This window comes from Myotis brandtii, unplaced genomic scaffold, assembly GCF_000412655.1.
Source record: "Myotis brandtii unplaced genomic scaffold, ASM41265v1 scaffold274, whole genome shotgun sequence".
Classification (NCBI taxonomy): domain Eukaryota; kingdom Metazoa; phylum Chordata; class Mammalia; order Chiroptera; family Vespertilionidae; genus Myotis; species Myotis brandtii.
In genome coordinates, this window is record NW_005360425.1 from 5,180,809 (window position 1) to 5,202,029 (window position 21,221).

General features: G+C 44.6%; 2 protein-coding genes across 3 annotated transcripts in view; one reads left to right on the forward strand and one right to left on the reverse strand.

Annotated features, from left to right (window-relative positions):
* The window catches only part of ZMPSTE24 (zinc metallopeptidase STE24), a 46,647-nt gene extending 27,669 nt beyond the window's left edge, over positions 1-18,978 (forward strand). The window contains exons 8-10 of one of the 2 annotated variants that reach the window (XM_005868657.2): positions 8,658-8,762; positions 10,749-10,892; positions 14,396-16,196. In XM_005868657.2, the coding sequence (XP_005868719.1) occupies positions 8,658-8,762; positions 10,749-10,892; positions 14,396-14,620 (474 nt within the window). In that variant the 3' untranslated portion in view covers positions 14,621-16,196. Of the gene's footprint in view, positions 1-8,657; positions 8,763-10,748; positions 10,893-14,395; positions 16,197-18,756 lie in introns of those variants that run through there. The other variant, XM_014541598.1, reaches the window with a different exon arrangement.
* Positions 18,979-19,232: 254 nt separating this feature from the next.
* COL9A2 (collagen, type IX, alpha 2) overlaps positions 19,233-21,221 on the reverse strand; it is a 14,098-nt gene continuing 12,109 nt past the window's right edge. Inside the window, exons 29-30 of the mRNA XM_014541499.1 lie at positions 20,851-20,928; positions 19,233-20,418 (exon numbers count right to left, since the gene is read on the reverse strand). Coding sequence (XP_014396985.1) covers positions 20,219-20,418; positions 20,851-20,928 — 278 coding nt within the window. The 3' untranslated portion in view covers positions 19,233-20,218. The remainder of the gene's footprint in view (positions 20,419-20,850; positions 20,929-21,221) is intronic.

The following is a 21,221-nucleotide window of genomic DNA, read 5'->3' on the forward strand; positions in this document are numbered from 1 at the left end:
TCCTGCTTGCTCCAGCTCCGTGGCTGCCGGCCGCCATCTTGGTTGGGTTAATTTGCATATAGTCGCTCTGATTGGCTGGTGGGCATGGCTTAAGGTGTAGCGAAGGTCTGGTCAATTTGCATGTTTATCTTTTGTTAGTGTAGATAATTTAGAATATAGGAAAGATATAAATAGTTAAACATCACTATAATTCTACCATATAGAAGAAACTATTGTTAATATTTTGATATACCTCCAGTCTATTTTCTAGGTTTATGTATTTTTACCTAGACATTTACTATATATATATAATCTATACTAATAAAAGCCTAGGTGGTCCCCGCGCCCTCGTGTGCGATGTCATCACAAGATGGCTGCCACAAAGATGGCCGCCACAAGATGGCTGTGCACACAGATGAGGCGGGGCCCGGCGGCCGCTCCACGCAGTGAGGTCTGGGAGTCCTGCGGCTCCACGACGTGTGGTGGAGGCAGATCCCGGTGGAGGAAGCAGGTTGCAGCAGGGGAGGGCAGTTGTGGGCGATAAGGCCAGCAGGGGAGGGCAGTTGGGGGAGATGAGGCCAGCAGGGGAGCAGTTAGGTATCAATCAGGCTGGCAGGGGAGTGGTTAGGGGGCGATCAGACTGGCAGGCAGGGGAGCGGTTAGGAGCCAGCAGTCCCGGATTGTGAGAGAAGTGTCCGACTGCTGGTTTAGGCCCAATCCCTAAACTGGCAGTCGGACATCCCCCGAGGGGTCCCAGATTGGAGAGGGTGCAGGCAGCGGCTGAGGGACAACCCCCCCCATGCACAAATTTTGTGCACCGGGCCTTTAGTTCCTCAATAAATTATTAATAGCTTAAGTTAAATCAATCAACAGGCATAGTCAGTGAATAAATGGTCTCTCTGGGTGAGAACACAAGCAAGACTCTTATATTCACCCAAGAATGTGTACCTTGCTGCCTGCCTGTTGCTGTCTAATGCCATGGGCCCCTCCTTATCACCTGCCCCCCCAATACTCCCACTGTAGGCTCACCAATGAGGGGTTACCGTGAGTGCTCTGGATTCATGCTACTGAAAGATTTCTCAAAACATGGGAAATCTGAGAGTCTAGCTGCTATGAGATAGGTTAACTGTCCTTATATTCGATTGCCTCTTCAGACAGCTACATTTCAGGGCCATATTGCCAAGTTATATTGGCACCTCCCCAAAATGGCCTTACCTAATAATATTTCCTGGACTTTTATGAAGTGACTGTATCAGAATCATTCATGTTTAAGATTTATTCATTTTTTAAGACTAAGGGTTTTCATGTCTTTTGCAAAATCATAGTTGAAGACCTTATGTTACCCAGGTGCTTTAAGTAAACTCCACCTAGAATTAACCTTTCCTTTGCACACAGAGTTCTGGTCTTCCTTCATTAGATATGAGGCCTGACAGACTCATCCATGAGACAAAGGTCCGTACATTTCTCACCAGGACACTCAGAGCCGATTGCAATGGGGCCACTGACAGAAGTTCAAAGGAATGAAAATGAATTCCTCTCTGCTCCTTTAATGGGATTTGTTCTGCTTTTATTATTCACGTTTATATTTGATATGAGGTTTGGAAACATAATCTCTGCCACAAGTCCCGGTGGGCATGACCATCCCCAGGCCTGTGTGATGTAAACTCGATTACAGCTGAGCGCCGGAGATGTGGAATGAAGCAAGTGCTTCTGGGAAGTCTCCATCTCCACATCCAGACTGGGAGGAGATGCCTCCCAACTGCGCAAGTCCCAAATGCATTAAAGAAATGAAAGTCATGCCCGGCCGCTGTGGCTCAGTGGTTGAGTGTCAACCCATGAACCAGGAGGGCATGATTCAATTCCCTGTCAGGGCACATGCCTGGGTTGCAGGCTCAGTCCCCAGTAGGGGCGTGCAGGAGGCAGCTGATCAATGATTCTCTCTCATTATTGATGTTTCTATCCCTCTTTCTCTCTCTCCCCCTTCCTCTTTGAAATCAATAAAAATAAAATTTTTAAAAAGAAGTGAAAGTCATTTCTCTTTAGAAAGCACAAAAGAGCAGGATAAAGGTGCCGCACGTATGCCAGGTCTCCCAGAGCCCCGAGGTGCCAGGTGATGGAGGGCTGGGGGTAGCTGCCCAGTTTAGGGTCCCAGGAGCCTCCAGGCCTGGCTCCACCCACCAGGACAGTTGCACAGAGCAGCCAGCTTCCACCTGCCGTGTTAATGGGCTTCGTCATGGAATTTTGTTTAAATTAATGGTTGTGTTAATAAAAATAGAAAACCAATATTATAAAACAGTTACAATCCAACTGGAAAAGTGCAACATACGGAATACAGTCCTGGGTGATCCAGCCAGCTCCCGCCTCAGCCCCTGCCCTGCAACTGCACCCTCCCCACACCCCTGACCAAGCAGCCAACAGCTCAGACTAGGCCGAACCCAAACCGCCTCCTGCCCTCCTCCTCATGGAAGCTGCGCTGGGTACACTGGCCAGCTGGGGACTGAGGCGGAACGAGGACTCAGGCAGTCTCTGCCAAGAGAAATAACAGCAATGGTTTCCTTTGTCAGGTTTCCAATGCGTGTAAATCACCAATGAGCAGAGAGACGGGGGAAGGGAGCAGCAGGAGCGGCTGAGAGAGGCCCGGCTCCTGTACTCGTGAGGGGCAACAGGGAGGGCCCCTGCAGGCCTCCCGCAGCCACACGCCTGGAAGGCGTATCTCATAGCTGTCATCTCCCACCCAGCTCTCCTCCTGCCGTCAGCAGCACCTGGGTACACGCCCACCCTCCCTCCAAGGGTGCTCCTGCCCAGGACTCCATGGGCAGGCAGGTGCAGTCGCTTCTGTCACATCTTATTTGACCTTTGCCTGCAGGTAGGGTCAGCCACAGCCTCCTTGAAGATGTTCCTCTCTTGAATTTAACTATGCTCTCTCAAGTGTTCCTCCTCCCAGTGGATGTCCACTCTCCTCGGAGCTTGCTCCGCCCTGACAGCCCTGACTGAGGGTGCCCCTGGAGCCCCTCTGCACTCACAGGCTCTACGGGACACATTCCGTCTTATTCCCGTAGCGTGAAGTGCCATCTACATACTGATGACATCGGATGTATGCATATCTCTGTCCAGACTTCACCCCAACCCCAGGCTCACACTCAAATGCCAACTGGACAGTGCACCCAGGTTGCCCGCCAGGAAAGGTGGTCCTGTCATCTCCTCCTCATTGAATCTGAGCTGGACCAGGGAGTGGCTGTGACACGAGGGGTGAAGCTGAGCTCCTGGCCTGGCACTTTGGGGAGCCCTGAGTTACCACATAAGAAATCTAACTGCCTTCCCAGAGAGACCTTGTGGGGTGGTCCTGGGACTTCTCGGAGAAGGAGAGGCCCAGCCACCCCAGTGTCCCAGCCCAGCGCAGCCTCCAGCTGTCCCCACAGAGGCACCAGACATGTGACTAAGCCATCTTGGATACCCAGCCCCAGCTGCCAGCGGACTGTGGCCACATGAGAGACCCCATAGGAGCAACCACAAACCAGCCAGCTCTGCCCAGCCGATCCGCAGAACTGATGCTGCTGTAAGCCCATGAGTTTTGGTGTTCTTTTTAATGCAGCAATAAATAACTGAAAGATATCTGTGACAGATCTCTTGGGTTTTCTCTCTAAACCTGTTCCAACCCCATCACCCCATCTCAGTAAATTAAACCTCTATTCTCCCGGATGACCACGCCTCGTGGGCCAATCCCTCCTTCTCTGTCATCCTCTAGTTCCTCCCCACACAGATGTGCATTCCTAGTGTCGCCTGCACTGCTGCTGCCTTGCCCACTCACCTCCCTGAAACAGCACAGAGCTTCCTAATTGGCCTCCCTCACCTCCCACTCTTTCCTCTCCCCAGTCAATTCTCCACCCAACAGCTAGTGATTGTCTTAGAATTTAAGTCAGATCTGGTCATTCCTTCTTGAAGTCCTTCAATGGCCTTTCCTTTGCCTTCAATAAAAACCACGATCCTCATCATGGCCTCTAAGTCCCCACATGATGGAGCCACTCCTGGCCTCCAGCCTCACCAGGTCCACGGACCCTTCCTTCACTTCCCTGCTTCCGCTCAGCCAGTCCCTCTGCCAGCACGTCCCACCTTCTCCTCGCAGGGCTGCTGTCTCAGTGCTGCCCCTGCTCAGACTGCCTGCCCTAACCCCGCGCAGCAATAGCAGTCCCCTCACCCCTCGTTAGGACCATTCCACTCCTTGCTCTGCTCCTTCTCAGTACAGCCGACTCCTGAACAGTGCTGGGCTTGGGGCACTGACCCCTGCAGTCAAAATCCACGGATAGCTTTTGACTCCCTAAACACTTAACTACACGTGTACCTGGGTAACCACAGGCGATTGGTTCCTGTCCCACCCCAGCCCCCATCCTACTGATACCAAAATTCAAAGATGTTCAAGGCCCCCATATAAAATGGCATAAATCAATGCGCACAGCCGGCCCGCTGCAGCCCCAGATTCCCAGCCTCGGATGGAAAATAATACAGGTTTTTATTGAAAAATATCTGTGTGGACCCAGCAGTTCAAACCCATGCTGTTCAAAGGTCCATTGTACTTGTTAAGTTATAATATTTGTTGTTGATGATATTGTTTCTCTAAGGATAGCCTCTCCACAGAATCTATGGTCCACGAGGGAGGGCGCTGATGAGTCCATGTGAGTGACAGCTGTCGTCCCTGTGTCTGCCTGGTCCTGGCATGCAGTAGGCACTCAGCGTTTGTTGGATGCAATGCATGGGCCTGAGGCCTTGCGTGTTGACATGGACAAAAATTAAGAAAACTGGGCTCCCTGCTTACACACCAGGTAAGGGCTTTGGCATTGACTCTTGTCCTCCTGGGAAGCATCGTAAGCCTCTGAGAAATACAGGTTGCCCTTTAAGCTTCCGGGAGCAGCAGAGAGAAGAGACACGGCCTGATATCCAAACCTTCTCTCTGCCTCAGTCCTGCATCTGATTTCAACGGCACACACAGGAGAGTCGCAGGCAAGCCAACTGCTTCCTGCCACTTACAAAAACGACAGATTTACCGCCACCCAGAGGCGGGGGAGACTCGGCACAGGCCCACGCGTGCTTTGGCCACAGCCGCCTGAAGGCTCAGTGCCTCTCCACAGGGCCAGGGGAGGGGAGGAGCTGGGGCGAAATGCCTCCAGGAAGCAGGCACCTCATTGCGTAAGGCTTCCTTTCCCTGGAATAGACATTTCCTTACGTAAGACTTCTATTGAAAGAGCTGCTGTGGCCACTCACTAAACACTAGCGAGAAGAAGAAGGCGTGTGAACGCGTGGAGGCCAGCTCTGCCTCCTGAGTCCACGCTGTGTGACCTGGGGCACGACTCCCTCCCCAGGTCTCCTCAGCTACGGGGGTCGGGGGCGTGAAGGTGGGGAGCACTGCGACAGCACAAACCCGCTCTCGGGGCTCTGTGAGGACCAGACAGAGCAATGGCAATGCCCTAACTAGGGAGGGCTGTGCATGGGCGCCCTCTGGCCCATGAGGTGACAAGGGACAGGATCTGCTCTGTAACTGGAGGAGATGGGGTTTCGGGACAAGTGCCATGGGATTTCACATTGTGGTCACTTCAGTCACTTGAAACACTCAGCTTGGCTTTTAAACAACTTACTGGTTCCCTGGAGGAAACATTAACCACATTATTTCCAAATGCAGGGCGTCAAACAGCTACTGCCCTCAGTGTATCGTGGTAGCTTCTTAAGGCTTGAATCTGGAAAACATCTGTTTCTCTCTGTTGAAGAGTCAATAAAGCAAGAAGACAAGTGTGTTTACAAAAAAAAGGCACCCCCCCCCCCCCTGTCGGTGGAACAATACAGAGAAGATTAGCATGGCCCCTGTGCAAAGATGACACACAAAATTTGTGAAGCATTCCATATATATATAAAAAAATAATGGATTTATAATATGGCTGTCATATGACATTGTCATGATTTATTTATGTAGTCTATTGATAAAGATTATATTTTTTCCTAATCTAAATTAGGATGTAAGCTTCAGAAAATCAGCATATAAACTTCAACAAATATGTTTTGTTCTGGATTCTCTCCTTGGTGCTTAACTCAGTGTCTAATATAAGTGGTTTAGAGAATGTTCTGTTAAGTAAATGAACAGTTTCGCACAAAAGTCAGATTGCTTCCTTAAGTTAGAATCAAATATGGGCTCTTACTGGGGTAAAATATATATATAATTGATTTCAGAGAGGAAGGGATAGCGAGCGAGAGAGGGAGAGATCAATGATGAACAAAAATCATTGATCGGCTGCCTCCTGCACGCCCCCCACTGGGGATCAAGCTTGCAACCTGGGCATGTGCCCTGACCGGGAATTGGACTGTGACCTCCTGGTTCATGGGTCAATGCTCAACCACTGAGCCATGTCAGCTGGGCTCACATTTTTTCATAATTAGAATTATATAGTGTTTTTAGTTTTGTTTCCTACTTTCTTCACCTAATTAAATCATTTTTCCATGTCAGAACATAATCTTTGAAAACATTACTAATGTATCTGTAATATAATTATTATTTGACACTATTCATCATTAGCAATTTCCCATGTCACAGCCTAATTTTTAAAAACAAAATTTCTGTGCATGCTTTGGCAGCACATATACTAACATTGGAACAATACAGAGAAGATTAGCATGGCCCCTGTGCAAAGATGACACACAAAATTTGTGAAGCATTCCATATATATATAAAAAAATAATGGATTTATAATATGGCTGTCATATGACATTGTCATGATTTATTTATGTAGTCTATTGATAAAGATTATATTTTTTCCTAATCTAAATTAGGATGTAAGCTTCAGAAAATCAGCATATAAACTTCAACAAATATGTTTTGTTCTGGATTCTCTCCTTGGTGCTTAACTCAGTGTCTAATATAAGTGGTTTAGAGAATGTTCTGTTAAGTAAATGAACAGTTTCGCACAAAAGTCAGATTGCTTCCTTAAGTTAGAATCAAATATGGGCTCTTACTGGGGTAAAATATATATATAATTGATTTCAGAGAGGAAGGGATAGCGAGCGAGAGAGGGAGAGATCAATGATGAACAAAAATCATTGATCGGCTGCCTCCTACACGCCCCCCACTGGGGATCAAGCTTGCAACCTGGGCATGTGCCCTGACCGGGAATTGGACTGTGACCTCCTGGTTCATGGGTCAATGCTCAACCACTGAGCCATGTCAGCTGGGCTCACATTTTTTCATAATTAGAATTATATAGTGTTTTTAGTTTTGTTTCCTACTTTCTTCACCTAATTAAATCATTTTTCCATGTCAGAACATAATCTTTGAAAACATTACTAATGTATCTGTAATATAATTATTATTTGACACTATTCATCATTAGCAATTTCCCATGTCACAGCCTAATTTTTAAAAACAAAATTTCTGTGCATGCTTTGGCAGCACATATACTAACATTGGAACAATACAGAGAAGATTAGCATGGCCCCTGTGCAAAGATGACACACAAAATTTGTGAAGCATTCCATATATATATAAAAAAATAATGGATTTATAATATGGCTGTCATATGACATTGTCATGATTTATTTATGTAGTCTATTGATAAAGATTATATTTTTTCCTAATCTAAATTAGGATGTAAGCTTCAGAAAATCAGCATATAAACTTCAACAAATATGTTTTGTTCTGGATTCTCTCCTTGGTGCTTAACTCAGTGTCTAATATAAGTGGTTTAGAGAATGTTCTGTTAAGTAAATGAACAGTTTCGCACAAAAGTCAGATTGCTTCCTTAAGTTAGAATCAAATATGGGCTCTTACTGGGGTAAAATATATATATAATTGATTTCAGAGAGGAAGGGATAGCGAGCGAGAGAGGGAGAGATCAATGATGAACAAAAATCATTGATCGGCTGCCTCCTACACGCCCCCCACTGGGGATCAAGCTTGCAACCTGGGCATGTGCCCTGACCGGGAATTGGACTGTGACCTCCTGGTTCATGGGTCAATGCTCAACCACTGAGCCATGTCAGCTGGGCTCACATTTTTTCATAATTAGAATTATATAGTGTTTTTAGTTTTGTTTCCTACTTTCTTCACCTAATGAAATCATTTTTCCATCTCAGAACATAATCTTTGAAAACATTACTAATGTATCTGTAATATAATTATTATTTGACACTATTCATCATTAGCAATTTCCCATGTCCCATTTTTTTAAAAACAAAATTTCTGTGCATGCTTTGGCAGCACATATACTAACATTGGAACAATACAGAGAAGATTAGCATGGCCCCTGTGCAAAGATGACACACAAAATTTGTGAAGCATTCCATATATATATAAAAAAATAATGGATTTATAATATGGCTGTCATATGACATTGTCATGATTTATTTATGTAGTCTATTGATAAAGATTATATTTTTTCCTAATCTAAATTAGGATGTAAGCTTCAGAAAATCAGCATATAAACTTCAACAAATATGTTTTGTTCTGGATTCTCTCCTTGGTGCTTAACTCAGTGTCTAATATAAGTGGTTTAGAGAATGTTCTGTTAAGTAAATGAACAGTTTCGCACAAAAGTCAGATTGCTTCCTTAAGTTAGAATCAAATATGGGCTCTTACTGGGGTAAAAGGTATAAACTTTTTGAAGTTTCTTGATCATTTATTTTCAATTTGTTCTTTGATTCAGAATAAGAAACAAGGATGCAATAATGAGGAGGTCCTTGCTGTACTAGGCCATGAACTGGGGCATTGGAAGTTGGGACACACAGTCAAAAATATCATTATTAGCCAGGTAAGTTTGGAATGACAGTTCTCTTTTTATGGCATTGATAGTCAAATTTGAAGTATGGCAGGTATGAGAGATCATAGAGTAGAGAGGTTAAGACAGACTGTACAGCCTGGCCACCTGGCTTCACAGCACGGCTCCCTGACTCACTACCTATGTGACCTCAGGCACTTTCCTGAACCTGTCTGCCTCCATTCCCTTTTTGAATGGTAACACCTCAAAGGACTAATGTAAGTATTAGATGAGTTAATATATGTTAAGAGTTTATAGTAGTACCTGAAAATTGGTAAGTACTATAAAGTGTTTATGGTTATCACCATCGTCATCACTACCTCCTGAGTTACTAAACTGTGGGAACTGTAAGAGCAAAAGAAATGAGCTCAAGTAAGTTGGACATTAAAATGCTTTTATAAAAATATTTGTTTTTTCTCATTTAAAAGTCATTATACATCCATTGATAAGAAATTGGAAAGTGTAGTGAATATAAAGAAGAAAATAACAGTTCCTGTAACCTTCCTCCTTTGGGTATTAATACCTCTAAACCCACAGAGTGACCACACATTTGCAGGCTCTGGGTGAAATAGCACTGCATCTTGTTGACTAGAGCCGAGCAATTATGGGCTTAACTGAATCTTAAGTGGGACTTTATACCTTTCTAAAAGCCACGTGGTTCTGGGTGATGAATTATATTGGAAAATGTATGAATCTGTAGGTACTTTCCTGTTGCCTTAACATCTTTAGGTATAAAAATGAGTTCCTTGGCTTGAAGCTATGTTGTATGGATACACACATCAGTGAGTAAGACTTTAAATAAATCCAAGTTCAGTCTAATAAGGAAAATCACTGCCCTTTTCATGACAGTAGGGGTCCAGTGGAATCAGTTTACCTCATATGAGGTTGTGGGCTGGTCCCTAAGGTGTGGTACTGGGGCTGGGGTTGATTGCCTCCCCTGAGATTGGGCACCTAGCAGGAGCCAGTGGGGGGATGTCTTATGTTGTTGACTAGCGCACTGACTCCATCCCTATCGCCTTGGCTGTTTTGTTCATGAGTCCCTCAACCAAGTTCTTGAGTGACAAAGCAGGCATCTTCTCCACCTGGTCATTGAGAGCCTCCTCTTGTGGGACTCTTGGTGAACATTCACCTTAGACCACAGATTTAACACACTCAGGACTAATTTTGGAAGTTTTCCCACATCCCTTTTTTCCAGATCTTGTTAGCCATCCTCTAGTTTGTTCCAAAGCCCTGATCCAGCCAAACTATTAGTTGTCCACTGCTAGTGACTTAGTATATATAGCCTCAGCTTAGACCCTCTCTCCCTCTCTGCTTCCAGACTGAGTGAACGATGATATAAACTGCTTAAAGTTCCTCATGGAGAGTATTTCCTTTTATTTTATTTTATTTTTATTTTTTGGTTAATCCTCACCCAAGGATATTTTTCCGTTGATTTTTAGGGAGAGTGGAAGAGAGAGGGAAAGACAGAGAGGAAACATCAATGTGAAAGAAACACATTGATTGGTTGCCTCCTACACGAGCCCCGACCAGGGCCAGGGCTGGGGGAAGAGCGTGCAGCCAAGGTACGTACCCTTGACCAGAATTGAACCCAGGACCCTTTGGTCTGCAGGCCGACACTCTAGCCACTGAGCCAAACTGCCTAGGGCACACTAACACCATTCGTAAATTCACACCATGATGTCTTTATTTTTTTTTAAATATATTTTATCTATTTTTATTTTTACAGAGGAAGGGAGAGGGATAGAGAGTTAGAAACATCGATGAGAGAGAAACATCGATCAGCTGCCTCCTGCACACCCCCTACTGGGGATGTGCCTGCAACCAAGGTACATGCCCTTGACCGGAATCGAACCTGGGACCTTTCAGTCCGCAGGCCGACGCTCAAACCGGTTAGGGCCACACCATGATGTCTTATTGCACTTTTTGGTACTGCAGTGAAATCAGCTTAGTAATAACTTAGAAATTTTGTGTCCTTTCTAGATGAATTCTTTCCTGTGTTTCTTCTTGTTTGCTGCATTAATTGGTCGAAAGGAGCTTTTTGCTGCATTTGGTTTTTTTGACAGCCAACCCACTCTAATTGGACTATTGATCATCTTCCAGTTTATTTTTTCACCGTACAATGAGGTAATGTATAATCTTTAAAATTATCTCACATATGCCCTTGCCTGTTCCAAATCTAGAACCCCTAGAGTAGTAAAAAAACACACAAAAACTATAGTTTTTAACAAGAAAATGAAGCAAAGTCTTTTAGTCCCTTGATTTCCTGGCCAGTTTAAAAAAGTAGCAGAAAAACCCAAGCCCAAATAAACAAAGCTTGCATACAGTTAAGGGGAAAAAGTAGAGAATTAGACTTTAGTAGTATAAACCTTGATGTAACTTATATCTCAGAGTCTTGGTGGATGGAATGCTGTGCCTTAAACCACATATTTACCAATGCTTGGGTGAAAATCCATGTTTGAGGGGATAGAACAAATAATTGGGGGTATATGGCTAGATAAGGGAGGCTGTATGATTGTGCTCTCTAACCACCTGCTTCAAAATAGCCTTAGGGTCCTACTCCACACCCTCAAAATCAGAATTAGATAATCCCATATAATAAAAGCTTAGTATGCAAATTGTCCCCTCAGCCAGGGTTGTCCGGGAGTTTGACCAGGGGGCGGTGGCAGGCAACAGGTGGCGGCGGGGGAGTACCTGGCCAGCAGCTGCTAGGTACCCTACCAGTGCAGAATTTCATGCACTTGGCCTCTAGTTTATGATAAGTGAAGCTTAAGAACTACTGCTCTGCCGGAACCGGTTTGGCTCAGTGGATAGAGCGTCGGCCTTCGGACTGAAAGGTCCCAGGTTCGATTCCGGTCAAGGGCATGTACCTCTCAGCCAGGGTTGTCCGGGAGTTTGACCAGGGGGCGGTGGCAGGCAACAGGTGGCGGCGGGGGAGTACCTGGCCAGCAGCTGCTAGGTACCCTACCAGTGCAGAATTTCATGCACTTGGCCTCTAGTTTATGATAAGTGAAGCTTAAGAACCACTGCTCTGTGATTGCTCCGTAGTGGGACTCCATATATATTAGACAAAGATTACTGAGACTATTAACAAATCCGATGATACACAAGTCATATTTGATAAGGCTTCCAAATTAAACCAAGAAGTAACATTGGGGATCTTGAGATCTCTCCATTCAGAAGAATACTTTCTTGGGACAAGTTGTAGATTCAAGGTTTTAAGATAAACTAAATGAATTCTATTTCGTCATAAAAAGGAGGAGCAGGGTAAGTAAGGTACCAGAAAAGAAAGAGAGGAACAGATCATATTTATATAGCATTGTCTACATAAAGTAAACAAATGTTCCAGAGAACTGAGATCATAAGTTTTATGGGAAGTATTTATAAAATGCCTTACACAGTTGGTTACTGCTTAGAGGTGGCAGACTGCCTGGTGGTGGCATTGTCGTTGCTGTCTTCCATCCCAGTTCTGTGGTGCCTTAGGACACTGAGCTGTGTGTCCTGATGAGCCCAGGCCACCTGCCTTTCCAGCAGTTGTGCTATTTATTTATTTATTTATTTATTTATTTACTTACTTACTTACTTACTTACTTACTTTTCCTGTCTTCCCTCACAGTCAGGCTAATAATCCTTGGTGCTATCAATGTGACTTTCCATTATGGTCACTCTCCCTTCTAATGTTCTTTAACCTGCCATAGACTGGGGAATCAGATAATCATTCCCATTAGGTCAGAGTTACTATATATAAATTTCAGGCAGAATTCAGTTTTTAGGTTTGAACTTACCTTAGAAGGTATAAGGAACTGAGGAGAAAGGTCCTCTTGTAAGTAGTGTTAGTAGTTATCCTTTGTGGCATTTAATTGGGCTCCTCAAGGGGGTTTTGTTTTGTTAGTTTCCTTAAATTGAGTAGTTGAGTTCACTTCAAAAAATGTCTAAATAAATATGTGAGGTAGTAAAGTAATTTGAAGTGGTTAATCGACAAAGATACCAACTTTTTTTTTTATCCTCACCAGAGGATATTTTTCCATTGACTTTTTTTTAATATATTTTATTGATTTTCTACAGAGAGGAAGGGAGAGAGAGAGAGAGCCAGAAACATCGATGAGAGAGAAACATCGACCAGCCGCCTCCTGCACATCTCCCACTGGGGATGTGCCCACAACCAAGGCACATGCCCCTGACTGGAATCGAACCCGGGACCCCTCAGTCCGCAGGCCGACGCTCCATCCACTGAGCCAAACCGGTTTCGGCTCCATTGATTTTTAGAGAGAGTGGAAGAGAGAGGGAAAGACAGAGAGAAATATCAATGTGAGAGAAACACATCGATTGGATGCCTCCTGCATGCGCCCTGACCAGGGCCTGGGCCGGGGATTGAACTTGCAACCGAGGTACATGCCCTTGACCGGAATCGAACCCGGGACCCTTCAGTCCGCAGGCTAGGGCAAAGATACCAACTTTTAAAACCTTGGAGGGCCCATAAGATTTGTTTCAAAAAGACTAGATATTTAAACAAAAAATCTTATTTGTAATGTCAGTGTTTAAGAGGTCATTGATAGGAAAGAGATTTTTCTGGGGAAAATTGCCCAATTAAGAAGAGTTTGGAAACCTACGTAAGAGTAGATAGGTGCAGATTAGTAACTGCTTATGTCTTTATTTATGTGTTACAGTGAGATTCAAATACACACACTCTATCCCGAAGAGTATGTTAAAGATTTGGAAAAAATTTTCAGGCAGAATTCAGTTTTTAGGTTTTGAACATGTGTTAGAATGTATTAGGAACTCCCAGACTTTACTTTGAAACTTACATTTGCTAGTAGAAATAAGAGGACAAACGAGAGACATTTTAGACTTTTGTTTGTTTTAATGCTGAAGTATTTTAAGAACTATCTTAAATATCATGTTATTCAACCTGCAACATTTCAGTATACAAAGAAGTTATTTTTCCCTCAGAAATTTATATTTTCAGATGAAATTTGTCCCCTTCATAGCTGTCACCTATGGAGAGTGGATATTCTAACAACACTTCCATAGCTCAGAACACTTTAGAAAATTCCATTTTGAGATTGTTATTAGAAGCTGTAGCATATTTTTTAGAATATTCTCAGTAAAGATTCTCATTATCTTTTAAAAGTAGATATATGATCAAGAGTATTTTTTTAGAAAGAGAAAAAAGGAGTCTGAACATAAGTGATCATGCCTTCACTCTGTCTCTGAGGAAGGTGGTGTGCATGGGCTTTGGAGTCACTGAGAATTTCAGCACTACCACCTTCTAGCTGTGTGACCTCGAGCAAGTTATCAACCTCTCTGAGCTTCACCTTCCTGTAAAACAGGAGCAAGATGGTTGGGGAGTATGTAAAATGCCTGACAAATAGCAGATTCTTAAAAATTAGTATTTTTTGGTAAGGATCATTTGGATATATATCTGTTTCTGGTATATTTGCTTGGGGTGGGGGGAAAGCTCAATATATAATAATTCCCTCATCCTAGGTTCCCTGAGTACTAGTGATCTTTCTTGAGCCTGCTGTTTCTCTTATCCTGAGCAGAACTTCCTCTACAGTCTTAGCTCTTGAAACCTTCAGTGACAACAAAGAAGTGGGCAGTGGTTAAAACCCTTTTATTTATTTTTTCAGGTTCTTTCTTTTTGCCTAACAGTGCTGAGCCGCAGATTTGAGTTTCAAGCTGATGCATTTGCCAAGAAACTTGGAAAGGCTAAAGACTTATATTCTGCTTTAATCAAACTAAACAAAGATAACTTGGGATTCCCTGTTTCTGACTGGCTATTTTCCATGTGGCATTATTCCCACCCTCCACTAATAGAGAGACTTCAAGCTTTGAAAAATTCTAAACAAGACTGAGTTGCCCAGCTTCTGCAACTGACGGCATTTCTACTTATTTCTGTCCTGACAGCATGTTCCGGCTCTTGATGTTTTTAAACTTTTCTTTTTAAAGAAAACTATTAAGTACAGAAAAGTCCAGATTTAAATATATTTAATCCCATTTTAAAAATTATTTTAATAATCCATTTCTCAATGCAAACACTGGATGAAGTTTTAAGGCTTGTACTTTAACATTGAATTTACCATCAACTTGTAGAAAAAAATCTTAAGTGGATTTTTAGAGAGAGAGCAAGAAACCCTGATTTGTTGTTATTTGCGCATTCCTTGGTTGATTCTTGTATGTGCCCTGACTGGGGATCAAACCTGCAACCTTGGCGTGTGGGGATGATGCTCTAACCAACTGAGCTACCCGGCCAGGGCCATCAACTTGTAAGTTTTTTGAGCCATGTAAGGTGTTTGGGGGCATATATTTAAAAGAGGACACACCACCTCGGAGTCCTATCTGTAATACAGAAACTGCTTTCGAAGCACTGTGCTCATACCCAAGTTGAGACTCATTTTTACTTTCATGCTGTTATGATTTAATCTGGCCAATCAGTGTTTTAAATGAGGAAGAAAGATAATTGGTAAGGCTGATGTTGTTTAAATGAAAGTGGTTAGAAATATGCCCTATTTTTTTACCAAATTTCTCTGTTCCCTCTCTTGCTACACATTGATCAAGAATTTCCAATAGTGCTTTGAAATTATGTGTAGAATGTTTCGAATCATTGGGTTTTAGTTTTGTTTTTAAGAAAATCTTAGTCTTTATCTTTCCTTCCACCTGGTTAGTATGATCAGATCCACTAGCGGTAAACTAATGGATCTGTTTTCAGAACATTCAGCTTTTTCCTCATTCATACTCTTTTATTCAATAGGTGGTATATCCTTTCACTTGGCAGAATTTGCCATATTGAACAGATTTTGCTATTTTTAAAATGATAGAATGTGGAAAGAAGAGAAATAATATTTTAAGAGATGTAAGGGTAAAAATGCTGATTCTCTTATAATATTATAGGAAAATATATAGTTTTCTATCTCTTTCAAGGGCAGAAGAGTTTCGGTTTTTATTTTTATAATTTTTATTAATAAGTTGTAAGTACTATTTAATCGAGCCTGGTTGCATTTTTTAAAATTACACTTCTTGATATGCAGATAATTTTTCCTTTTTAAAACAAATGTCACAAAAGATTCTCTTTAAGTTTAAAAAGCTGCATGTTTGCTTCAAATCTCTGTACACTTCCTGTATGAGAACTTTGTGGCTAAACTGCCACCCACGGGTAATGCTTACCTTCTGGGCATTTATTCCAAAGTGGGATCTACTGTGCACCCTTGGTATGTGGCCAGAAAGTCTTTTGCTCAGCTCATAACTGAGTGCTGTCTAGTTTAGTACAGCATTATTTATGTCCCTAAGGCTAAAGAGGAGCAGTCCTGTGGTTTTATCCAGCTTTGTCGTGGATCCATGCTGTGTTAACTGCCTTTCCTCCCTTCTGTGCCTTTAAACACAAATTTTAGTTCTGCACAAATGAAACATTAAAAATTGCCAATTACAGATTGATGTACTTTGTCTTTGATTTGACAAAATGTGTGCGTCATTTGTCACCTAGCTTTGTTTATTACCTAGAGAACTGAGTTGCTAGGACACGAAGAAACAGCCCTGATGCTGAGTGATGTTGCCGCCATCACCATGCCTCACTCACACAGGCCTCTTCACAATCTACCTCCTGCTGCACTTGTGTGTCAGAGCGTTACAAATTTTTACCAGTGTTTTCTCAAGCGTCATTCGGAACCATTCCTTCTCCGCTTTCATGACTTCCAGTTGTCCTGGGCCTGTGTTGGTCTGCTTCAGCTGCCTCTTTGGTCTTCCTTATATGTAGCAGTAATTAGCTTAATTGTATATAATTAATATGTAATTGTTTTCATCTGGTCACCTACAACGTCTGGATGGCAGAGGCATAGGGGAGGCCAGAGCATCCTGGTAGCTTCCTGAGTTTTGCCCAATTAGGGGAAGGAGTAGGGAGGCCAACCAAAGAGGGAAAGAGGTGGCACTTTGCATCCCTTGGTGGGTATGCAGGGGCAGAATGAAGTAGAGCAAGGCCTCAGGTAAAATAGCATGGCCTCAGTGGGGCTCAGCTCTGAATTTAAGGCAGAGTCAGCTCTGTGTGTATGCTGCCTTTGTCTTGGCCTTTACTGACGTCTGAGAGCTGCTAGTAAATTCTGCCTCTATTTAGGATAGGAGCAAAATCCCAGGGATTTAGTGGTTTTAGTACCAATGTTGGTCCCACCTTGCCCTTTACCTTTATATTCTCATTGTCAACCCCAATCCTTTATGTAGTATTTCTCTCCCTGAGGAAGCCTTCTTTCTTTGGCCTTTTTCATCAATCCTTTGGATTCTTTTGTACATGTATACTTTATGTAGCTTTGACTGTTTTGAGTGTTCTGTCATCCTTAGCAGAAAGCTCAGTACCACTTGAGGGCCTTAAGTTCTGTCCTAGGTGCTATACAAAGAAAATTACAGAGAACTCATATCCAAAACTTCTGATTCAAGACCACAATGGTGTGAATGAGTAACTTTGTGTGTCAAGCTAAGTACAGTTCGGTGGGAAGGCAGAAATGACCCATCGAGGCATGGCGTAGCCCTGTTCAGACAATACTACCCAGGGTGGTTGCTAGGGAGGAGGATTTCCTAAACAGTTTGTCAGATAGGAAGATAGCCCCATGTGTTCTATATAGGTATTTCTTTTGTTAATCTCACCTGAGGATATTTTTCCATTGATTTTTAGAGAGTGGAAGGGGAGAGAGAGAGACAGAAACATTGTGAGAGAGACACATTGGTTGCCTACAACCCAGGTAACATGTTCTTGACCAGAATCAAACTCGGGACCCTTCAGTCCCCAGGCTGATGCTCTTTCCATTGAGCCAAACCAGCTAGGGTTACCCCCGTGTGTTCTAAAAACCTGTGAAACCAGGACTCCCCTCCGCCCCCACCCGCCGCACCAGTGAGCAGGATGAAGCCAGAATCTCAAATGACAGCCTCCGCCTTTGGATCAGAGCTCCCCTGTGGCTCTCTGGATGATGGTTGATAAACAGGGGGTGTATAACTTAAGGGTAAGATCCAGGGCTCTAGAATCCAACATACCATGTACTAGTGAGACTTTGGGCAAGAAACTTCACTGAGCCTTCATTTCTCCATCTGTTATTAGTGAACAAATATCGAGCCCCCACTCTGTACAAGCTCTGCTCTAGGTGCTGGGGAATACATTAATAAAGGAACAATAGAAAAATCCCACCTCATGAAGTTAACATTCTAGTGGGGACAATCAAAATATATAAAATAGATATTAAACGGTGATACATGTCTTGGAGAGAAACGAGGGCCTGAGGTGTTTGTGTGTGATGGTGGTGGTGGGATTGCAGTTTTAAATAGGGTGGTCATAAAAAGACATCGCCAAAGGTAATGAACAAAGAACTGAGAAGTGAGTGGGCGACCTAAGCAGATGTTTAGGGAAGAGCGTCCCAAGAAGGGAACAAGTGTAAAGGCCTTGATGTGTGAGCGAGCCTGGTGTGTTTGAGAAATACCAGACGACCAGCGTGGCTGGGACGGAGTATGCTGGGAAGACAGGAGACAAAGAGTAGAGATGAAGCAGATTTTACAGGGACTTACAGGCCATTGTAGGAACTCGGGGAGAGAGAGGAGAGGGTGGGCTGGTCAGCGGAGTTCTCTGCCTCTGTTGGCCAGAGGAGGAAAGAATGCTCTCGCATAGGTGGGAACTTCAAGCCAAGTTTAAGGTGACATGGAGGAGGGCCCAGACTTCAGAAAATGCGCAGACCTCAGTCTGGAGTCCTGTGTCTCCAGAAGGGTCTGGGGCTGCAGAAGGTTTTATTTGGGGCAACAAAAAGCCCAAATCAATAACGGAGCAAAGGGATTGGTTATTCCCTGAATTTCAAAACCTTCCATCAGAGACACCTGCCACCCCCTTCCCTGCTCCTGCTGCTTGGCGCAGCCTTGCTGGCCTACAAAGCTGAGGCTGGGAGCCCCCAGGGGCACAGGTTAGATCTCCCCTCGTCGTCCCCTTAGTGGAAATGGTGGGACTGTCACTTCTGCTCTCATCATGCAGGTCCAGGTCTTTTCTCATGGGCCTGGGAGCCCCTGGAAAGTCAGAACCAAGTCTTCTAATATTTTGCTACCAGATCCTGTCCTAGGGCCAGCACACAGCAGGTGTGGAAACACAGAGGACCTCCTGTGTGCCAGGCCCTGGCAAGACACCAGGTATGCTCTGCTGCAACGATTTTCAGCCTTTTTCATCTCATGGCACACACAAACTTATTAATAAAATTCTGTGGCACATCAAAAATGTATTTTTGCCAATCTGACCAAAATGGTATAATTTTGATTGATCTACAAAATAATAATAGTAATTACCTACTCTTTTTGCTCCAAAGTGACTTTTTAAAAAATCAAGGGACTTACTTGTATATGAGGATTTCTGGTACCAAGAATTAACCAATCACGTACACATGACCAATAAGATGCAACTCTATTATATGACGTATATTTATGGTTTAAGACAGGGTCACACCAGGCAGCTGTTGTGTTGGCTGTTGTCATTTTTTAATTTGACAATCTAAAGGAAAAGAGGTAGTGCCCCTGAACTAAGTAGCCAGGTATTGCATGTTTTAAACATTCTTACAGCACACCAGCTGAAAACCGCTGCTCTCCTGGGACCAATAACACCTGGCTGAGTCCTTGTCCCAGCTGTACAAAGGCTGGGAAGGGATTTGCTCAAAATTACACAGCAGGTCACCGTCCTGACCATCCCCAGGTTCTTCCATCAGATGTCCCTCAAGCATGGGGTGCCATCCTAACGCTCACAATTCGGGATGTGCCCAGGTGAAGGAACCCCACCCTCTGCCCTCCCTTTCTGGAGTGGAGCCCCTGCCCATCCTGCCCAGGCAGCGGTGGCCCAGCCCCAATCCATGAGAAATTAAGCCCAACAACTCACATCCTGGTTTGTACCCAAGTTGTGGGCTTTTATTTACAGAAGGGCCGGTATGGATCGAGGGGAGGGAGGATGGGAGACGGTGATGCCAGAAAGAAGGGAGGGGGTGTTTAAATACTCAGGAGGGAGGCAGGGAGGAATGAGTAGGGATGGCTTAAGGATGGCCACCTATCGGCAGTCACCCAGGAAGCCCAGGGGATAAAATGGGTCAGGAACCAGCGGAGACCTCAGTTCACCTGCCCCAGGGACAAGATGGCCAGTGGAGGATGGCGCAAATTAAGGAGCTGCTTGTTTTGGTAACATCTGAATTATGCTCCAGGAAGGGAAGCCACCCCATCCTCTGTGGAGCTTGGACTCTCCAGGGACACTTGCCCTGTCCTTTGGCCTCACCTTTTCACTCCAATGCCCTCCCCTTCCCTCATGTTTTAGAATTTTCTTTTCCTCAAGACTCCTTCCTGGGTCCCAGAGAGAGGTCCTAGGAAGGCTAGTTTCCTGGGCTGAGGGATGGGTTGCATGTCTATCCAGAGGGGACCTATTCTTCCCCCCAGGATGCCTGCTGGGCTCTGTCCTGGCCTGCTGCTCATGGGCCCTTGATGGATCCAGGCTCTGTGAGGCGTGCAGAGGCGTAGGCTGAGGCTCCAAGGCAGGCTGCAGGCTCACAGAACCCTGGCAGCCCCACAGGGCCTGGCAGGCCAGGCCGGCCTGCCTCTCCCGGGGCTCCTGGGGACCCTCGGTCTCCATCTTTGCCATTGATTGCCTGGCCAGGCCGGCCAGGGAGTCCTGTGAATGGGAGAAGGTCAAGACATCAGGGCTTGCTCCTGTCTTGGCTCTAGAACTGGTCATTTTTTCAGATGGGGAAAATGAAGCCAAGGACACCACACGAAGAAGGAGCTCTGCCCCAGACACATAGGTTGAGAGAGTCACATGTGCCTGTCCATTAATCCCAGCCCCCAAACAGTGAATCTCAGGAGCACATGCCCTTCCTTTCCCTCCATGAAGCAGATTTTGGTACAACCCAGGAAGTCCTCAGCTGTCCAGTTCCCAGCCAGACCCCAGCCTGAGGCTCCTGGGTGCGCCAATGGGATGCAAGAGCTGGGGCTTGGCACTGAGTTGGCTGAGCATGAGTTCTCCCCGGAAGAGACCAGTTGTCTGTGGGTCACTAATCCCAGAGCTGAAGGATAGAACTGCTGCTGGGCAGGGCCAAGGTCTTACCTGGGATCCCCGGGGGCCCAGGCATCCCGGGGTGCCCACGGCCCACGTCCCCCCGGTCACCCTTCTCTCCTCGTTTTCCTGCAGAGAAAGATGGGGCCTTAATTCAGAATTGGAAAATGTTTTTCTACTTTGGTTGCAATTTAACTTGTATGTCGCACACAGCAATTATTCCTGTTTTGTCCTAGTTTACAATAGAGGAAAGTTGGAAATGACTGCAGAACTGGTTAAATAAAGGAAGTCCGAAGGATGGAAGACTACAGGGCAGGGCAAAAGTGGGTCTACAGTTATTCATATGGAAAATAATACAATAGCCCTAACCAGTTTGGCTCAGTGGATAGAGCGTCGGCCTGCGAACTGAAGGGTCCCAGGTT